General features: G+C 58.4%; 1 protein-coding gene across 1 annotated transcript; it reads left to right on the top strand.

Annotated features, from left to right (window-relative positions):
• Positions 1-1,523: 1,523 nt before the first annotated feature.
• Positions 1,524-3,755, top strand: SIX6 (SIX homeobox 6). Its single transcript, XM_068947380.1, has 2 exons — positions 1,524-2,095; positions 3,466-3,755. Exons 1-2 carry the CDS (start codon positions 1,524-1,526, stop codon positions 3,632-3,634), a joined length of 741 nt encoding a protein of 246 aa, XP_068803481.1. The 3' UTR covers positions 3,635-3,755.
• The last annotated feature ends 3,720 nt before the right edge of the window (positions 3,756-7,475 follow it).

Below are 7,475 nucleotides of genomic sequence, written 5' to 3'. Positions count from 1 at the left end.
AATAAAAATAAAAATAAAAAACAAAGAAGAAAAGAAAAAGGGGAAAGAGACAACAGCAAGATATCAGATTAAGGACGCATTTCTTTGACAAGTGTTCCAGAAAAAAATGCATTGCAAAGAGCAGAGGAGAGAACATATTGAGCTTAATTCCAAATATATGCTGCCTTTCCAAGCATGGCCCCTAATGTTCCCGAGAAGAAATTGTCATTGAGTAGCTCTATGTAGACTATAGCGTGGCTGTTTGATTTTTTTTTTCCTCTCTTCAGAAAACAAATTGTTTCTTAACAGCTCAGAAAGTGATTTCATTCCTGCCCCGAGAGCGCTGGAGGTTACCCCGCTCTGCTTTCCCCTCTGCGGAGGGGTGACGGGGGCAGCCGGGCGTTCACCTCCCTCCCAGCCCGGGGATCGCTCGCTTGGGGCGTGGGGAGGAAAAACCCGTGGGGAATGATTACTACTAAGTAATCAATATTTCAAAAGATTCCTGAAATCTGCTTCAAGTTGCTATCCTGACCTACAAATGACTTCTCACTCCCCGCGACGGTTCGCGGCGTCTATTCAGGGCCAGTCAGCTGAAAACAATAAGGTTCTAAATGCTAAATATATATATATATATTTATAAAGCTTCAGTTGAACAGGGAAGGGCGCTGAGCTCTTTACAGTTAATTACTCTTATCAGAGATGGGAAGTCACCTATAGGGAGAAGGGGGAAGTTGTTCTTTAAATCCAGGCTCCTCTTGCAGCCCTCCGGCTGCCTCCGTCGCCACGGGCCCTCCCAGCACCGCTGCATCATTTCATCCGATTTCCTCCCTGACTCCGCGGTCCCTGCCTCATCCCCCCCCCCCCGACCGCAGCGGGTGCCGAGCCTTGGGGACGCAGCACCAGGCCGGACGGCGGAGCTTGGCCGGGCAGGGAGTGCGTGGAGGAGGCGAGGGCGGCTGCACCGGGGGCGGCGGGCGCGGAGCCCGGGGCGGCGGCGGCGGCGGGCGCTGTCGAGCCCGGGGAGGTGCTGAAAGCGCCGCGGCGAGCTGCCTTCAGCTTTGATTGGCAGCGGCTGACAGTGAGTGACAGCCCCCGCCATGGAAACCCGGCAGCCGGTCTTGCCCAGCCCAATCGCAAACCGGCCTCTCCGGCAGCACGGCGGCGGCGTGGGGCTGAGGTTGTATGTGTGCGTGTCTGTCTGTGCGTGTGTGTGTGTTTTGCCCCCGTTTTTTTTTTTTTCTTTTTCTCTTTCCCTCCCTTTCCCTTCCCTCCCTCCCCCCACGCCCGCCCTCCCCCTGCTCCATCCTCCTCCGCCTCGCCCCTGCCCGCCGCCCCCAGTCGCCGGAGCCGCCGTGCGCTCCCCATCGCCTCTCCCGGCACAGCCAGCGCCGCCGTCCCTCCCGCGGCAGCTCCGCCGGCGCCGGAGGAGGCAGAAGCGGGCCGCGGGGCGGCCGCCGGGGGCCCCTGCCCGCTCGCCCGGGGCCGCGGGCTGTGCGGGCACCGCCGCGGGCGCTGCGCGGAGCGCGGAGCGCGGCGCCGCCTCCATGTTCCAGCTGCCCATCCTCAATTTCAGCCCGCAGCAGGTGGCCGGGGTATGCGAGACCCTGGAGGAGAGCGGCGACATTGAGCGCCTGGGTCGCTTCCTCTGGTCCCTGCCCGTGGCCCCCGCGGCATGCGAGGCCCTGAACAAGAACGAGTCGGTGCTGAGAGCCCGGGCCATCGTGGCCTTTCACACGGGGAACTACCGGGAGCTCTACCACATCCTGGAGAACCACAAGTTCACCAAGGAGTCCCACGCCAAACTGCAAGCCCTCTGGCTGGAAGCGCACTACCAGGAGGCGGAGAAGCTGCGAGGCCGACCCCTGGGGCCGGTGGACAAGTACCGGGTGAGGAAGAAGTTCCCGCTGCCCCGCACCATCTGGGACGGCGAGCAGAAGACACATTGCTTCAAGGAGCGGACGAGGCACTTGCTGCGGGAGTGGTACCTGCAGGACCCTTACCCCAACCCCAGCAAAAAGCGGGAACTGGCTCAGGCCACGGGACTTACCCCCACGCAAGTGGGCAACTGGTTCAAAAACCGCAGGCAAAGGGACAGGGCAGCAGCCGCTAAGAACAGGTAGGTGCTGCCCGCCCCGTCGGCTCCGCGCCCGTCCCGCGGCACTCTCGTCGCCGCCGCCGGGGCCGGGGCGCCGGGGGCCGTGCGAGCCCGGCGGCAGAGGCAGGGCAGCCCCAGCGCTCCGGCGAGCCCCGCTTTGGGGGAAGGGGAGATGAGCCCAGGCGCCGGGGAGCTGCTCCGCGGGAAATGCAGCGAGGTAAATTAGGAGCTGCGGGGGAAAAAAAAAAAACACAGCTTTGCTGTTATTGTAGGGGGGTCCCGACCTGGGCTCCCCGCTCTGCTCGGGGGAGCGGGCAGGGCAGGGACCGCGCGGGCACCCCGGGCTGCAGAAGCTGCCGTGACCCCAGAAAGACCAAGAGAGAAAGGGTCGTGTTTGGCGGCTAAGCAGAGAGAATCACACTGCCAAGTTTTGCCCGAGCACGCAGACACCCATTTCACGCACCTCCGTCTGGAGCAGAGCCGGCCCGGCTCCGGGCAGTGCCCCTCTCCAGTGTCGCTTGCTCGCCCCGGCGTTTGCGCAGAGCCGCCTTACATTAAATCTCAGGCGGGTCGGAGTCACCCTGGCACGTTTCTTGGGATACTTTTTTCTTGTTTCTTTTCTTTCCCTTTCTTTTCTTTTTCTCCTTTCCTTTCCTTTCCTTTCCTTTCCTTTCCTTTCCTTTCCTTTCCTTTCCTTTCCTTTCCTTTCCTTTCCTTTCCTTTCCTTTCCTTTCCTTTCCTTTCCTTTCCTTTCCTTTCCTTTCCTTTCCTTTCCTTTCCTTTCCTTTCCTTTCCTTTCCTTTCTTCTTTCTCTTTCTCTTTTTTTCTTTTTCTTTTTCTTTAAGAGCAATATTGCAGTTCTGTCGCCGCGCTCTAAACGCGCGACGTTAACCCGAAAAGAGCGGCGCAAGCAAAGGTGCCGGGGCGCGGCGGAGGAGCCGCCCCCGCTCCTACCTGGCGCTGAGGGGCCGGGGACGAGGCTGCGCGCGGTCCCGCGGCCCCTGCGAGCCGTGCCCGGGGCGCGGCGGCCGGGCGCTGATGCCCGGCAAGGCGCTGCAGGGAACCGGCTGCTGTCACCCGCAGCGCCGTTTGCATCAGCTGAGAGGAGAGATTTGAGGCCTGCTGGAGAGGAAACCCGGCCCGGGCGGAATTGCTAAACCCGTGTAGTCTAGCGGGAAATTACCGACCCTTCGGACGAGGCCGGCTAGGAAAGCAGCAAGCAGCCGGCGGGGGTTGGGACAGGCGGCGGAGGGGTGAAGGATGCGGCCGGCCAGGCCGGAGGTGGGTGCAGGGGCTCTGCCTGGGAGCGGGGGGCGGCGGGCGGCGGGCCCGGGGGCGCCCGGGGGGCGCTGGGGTCGGGCCGGGATGCTCAGTGTGCCGCTTCCTTGCAGGCTACAGCAGCAGGTCCTAACGCAGGGCTCGGTGCGCTCGCTGCAAGCGGAGGAGGAGAGCGGCGGGGAGGCGGTGGGGGCCGCCTCCAGCCCCGCAGCCAGCCTCTCCAGCAAAGCGGCCACCTCCGCTATCTCCATCACGTCCAGCGACAGTGAATGTGACATCTGACCCAAGCGCCATGGCAAAGCAGGGAGAGCGGGAGGTGCGGCTGCCCAGTGCCTGCCTGCCCGGCACCGCGGGGCTTGCAAGCGCCCGGCCGCGGCCGCAAACCCGCCGCGAAGGCCGGGGCGGGGAGCACCGCTCAGCGTCACGCCGACCCTCCTGGCCCGCAGGAGACTGCATTAAAAAATATGATAAAAATCGTTGTCGCCTTTATTTCTACAGGCTCTGCAGAATTGATGCCTCAAAAAAAAGCAAAACAAAACAAAAATACACGAAAAACGAATGCCAAGTTGCAAAATGTCTGAGCGCCTTCCCTTACCCGCGGGGGTGTTTCATGTTGAAAAGACGCCGTTCTTTTGGTTGGGTTTTACTTTACTTTAAAGGGTTTTATACATATATATATTATATATAATGTTTATTTACTTATTTAAGGGATTGCTATGGTAGATTTTTTTCTATTATTATTATTAATTATTATTATTATTTTTTGCTTGTTCTCTATGTGCACAGGTGACTTGTAGAGCATGTGCAGGACGAAACTGTATGAAGCAGCCTAAAACCATAATAAAATATTTGGTGAACGACGCTCGGATCTGCTTTGCAATGACAGTGCCGGTCTCAAGCCCGCCAGCTTAGGCAGAGCAACTCTCCGAGGCCACGGGCTTCCCACCGTCAGCTTGGCAGGAACCGAAATAGCCGGGTCACCGGGACCGGGGGTGTTTGCGCTTTGCAAGGCAGGGAGCCGGGGGGAACGGAGCCGCGGCCGGGCGAGGGCGGCTGGCGGAGCATGCAGGGTGCCCAGGGAAGGGAAGGAGCAAGGCAGCACGGCAGCATCTCCTCCCCCGCCTCCAAGGATTGGGACTGCTTGTATTATCGGCGGCGAATTATCGGGGAGGGACGGGGGAGACTGGAAGGAAAAGAGAGAGAAATGCATGTGGGGACAGCCCAGCCGGGGACGACGAGCACGCCTCCTCCCTGACCCGATAAATGCAAAGAGATGATGCTCGGGAATTAACAGCCCTCCATGCCTGGGAAGGGTCGGCTCGGGGGCAAAATAAGCCCAAACCTCGGCCCCCGCGCTGGGGCAGCGGCTGTCCCCACGATCCGGCTGCCTCATTTTGTTTTGCAGCGGTTTTGCTGGAGGAGACCAAACGCCAGGTCTAAGGAGCGTGCTAAGCTTTTTCCCCCAGCAGAAGGATTTTATATTATACAATTTGACATTGATCTTTAAATCGCCTGAGCTGTGCTTTTTTTGTCTGCTCGGTCTCATTGCGTTGACTTCCCTGTCCTCAGAGAGCTGCCTCCCCAGTAAGCTGATTGCTCGGCTCGTTTTAGCAGGCGAAGCCTTGCAGCCGGGGAAGCCGGGCGCGGCTGCACCGCACCGGCTGCGAGACATGCCCAGCTCCTGACCGGCAGTAGCTGCCCTGGAAAGGCATGGAGGTGGGCAGGGGGCAAAGGGGCCGTGGCCATTTCAGCTCCGTTAATAGATTAATTATTGCGAGCCTGGCAGGAGGCGTATTCCCGTGTCAGCGCTGGCTTCCCCCTGCCCCAAGTTTGCATTTAAAGCCTGAAATACGTCGATTCTGCAGCTAAATCTGCATTTGACCATGGCGTTAGGTTTTTTTTTGCTTTTTTGTTTTTTTTACAGAGCATCAGAGGGACTGGGCAGGTAGCAGGTATTTACTAGCTGCTTTTTAAGTCCGTTTAGAGGCAACTGCATCTCTGGCGGGGAGTATCGCACAGTGTCGGGAACGGGCAAATCCGGGAGCGCCAAATATCTATTTCGTGCGAGCGGGATCAGCGGCGCGCAGGGGTGGGGGAGCGGGGCCCGTTTGCACCTCTGCGATTTCCAGCCCCCTTTGAGGGCATGCAGCCGGGAGAGGGGCTGGAGCCGCCTTGCCCGGGGCAGCTGGGTGCCGGCACCCGAATACCGCCTTTTCTGTAACATTGGGTTTGTTGCCTTTTAAACCCGACCGGGTTTGCCTCCAGCACAGCGCTCTGCCCCCCCGGTTTGCCCAGCGAGAACCCTGCTGCTGCTCCACGGGCACCGCGGTGCGTTTTGCCTTTTTGAACGCTGCTCGCGTTGGTTATTTCATTGGCAGGCGGCACTTTCCGCCGGTGCTTGGGGAGAGCAAAACGCGGCTTCACCCCGAGAACGGAAACCGCTAGAACAGATCGCGTTGCTTCATTTCTTTCCCAGGAACGGCTGAAGTGGATTGAAATTTCTTTATTGGCTTCTATGCAGCAATAGTAGGTGGCGTTTATTCGTAGGGAATTAAGGCTGTCGGAAAGGGGATATAAAGAGGTAGATGATTAGATGAACATGTACTCTCAGCCTCTAGAACTAATAAGAAATTTCTTTTTAACTGAAAACCTTGGACAATCGGCCGAAGAGTGCATATTATTTATTTCGAGAAAAGGCTTAAATTGCATAAATTATTTTGAATCTTCCGAGTGAGCTAGCTGGGCATCTACCTGCAGCCGCTCTGCCCCTCTAACCACAGGGAGGGCACACACACAAAAAAAAAAAACACAAAAAAACACACAAAAAACAAAAAACAACCTATTTCGAAATGGTCGCCGCCGCTGCGAAGGAAAGCAGAGCCCAGAGTGACCCCGACGAGAGCCGCGGCGGTCCCGGGCCCGGGCCGGGGCCGAGCAGCGCTGCGCGTCGCCCGGCCCCGCTCACTCGCCGCGCCGAACCGCGGCCGCCCGCGGAGGAGCCGCGCCGGGCACCTATGGTAAGGAAGGAAAAAAGCTTTTTTTTTTTTTCCCTCCCTCCTTTTTTTTCCTTTGCCCTTTCCCTTCCCACGTGTACGAAGCCCTGGGGTTTTCAGCTTTTTTAAATTTTATTTTTAACTTTATTTTTTTAAAGCTCAGCCCGAGCTGCCGCCCTCCACAGCCTTCGGCTGTTTTAAAAATAATAATGATAAGGGGAGAGACCTTGTATTTACATTAAACAAAACGCTCGGGAAAGGGTCGCTAAAAAGTCTGCCTTGACCCCTCTCTCTCTGGCTTAACAAAGAAGGAAAATATTGTATCAAAAGTGAAGTGAATGGGGAGGGCGGAGAAGAGGAACAGCTTTTCCTCTATTCAGCTGGGGAAAGGGGGGGAAGAGATGTTTGAATATTTCCGTTTCTTTTGAGAAGCGGGGCAGCCCCGGGCAGGCCTGAATGGGAAAGTCTTGTAAGCGGGCTGGGAGGCTGTCAAACTGCTCAGAGTAATCACTGCTAATGAAGGGGGCTCCAGCCCTCCCTGGGACAAAGGATGCTTACGAGTGCTCGCCGGGGCTGAATAGCTAACAAGTTTGCAAGGGGGGGGGGGGGGGGAAAGGAGTGAGCTGACCGCAAATTGATTTTGCAAGAGCAAAAGAAATAAAAAAAAAAAAAGCAAAAGGCTTGCAGGTTGGGGCGAGCCTGGCCCTGGTGCAGCTGGGGACAGAAGGCCCACTTATGCGGACGGCATTGTCCCAGCCCAGGCGCTGCAGACTGCCCAGGTTTGCGCTGGAAACCGCCCCGGAGGGAGGCATGGGCGCTTGCGGGAGCCTCGGAAAAGCCACGCCGGCTTTTGCGGGCCGGGAGCTCCAGTCCAGCTGCCGCCCGGCCCACGCGTGTGCTCCCCGCACGCCCCCGGCTGCCGCCCGGCCCACGCGTGTGCTCCCCGCACGCCCCCGGCTGCCGCCCGGCCCACGCGTGTGCTCCCCGCACGCCCAGCTTCTCGCTCCAGTTTGCACCAGCCTTGCCGAGCGCTGGCCCCAGCGCTGGCCCGCAGGTTGATCCCACATAAGGGAGCAACTGTTCCTTAATTGTTCTGCCACCGCCTTTTGCCCACCGCCTAACTGCAGCGT

Source organism: Struthio camelus, chromosome 5, assembly GCF_040807025.1.
Source record: "Struthio camelus isolate bStrCam1 chromosome 5, bStrCam1.hap1, whole genome shotgun sequence".
In the NCBI taxonomy this organism is placed as follows: domain Eukaryota; kingdom Metazoa; phylum Chordata; class Aves; order Struthioniformes; family Struthionidae; genus Struthio; species Struthio camelus.
The sequence above is the reverse complement of the archived record's forward strand: the minus strand, read 5'-3'. Positions and strand labels throughout refer to the sequence as shown.

What these genes read in the sequence shown, in the direction of transcription:
- SIX6 (XM_068947380.1), top strand. Translation starts at nt 1,524, where the DNA reads ATGTTCCAGCTGCCCATCCTCAATTTCAGCCCGCAGCAGGTGGCCGGG. An exon ending in GCAGCAGCCGCTAAGAACAG is followed by an intron (nt 2,096 to 3,465) that starts GTAGGTGCTGCC and finishes GCTTCCTTGCAG; the next exon opens with GCTACAGCAGCAGGTCCTAA.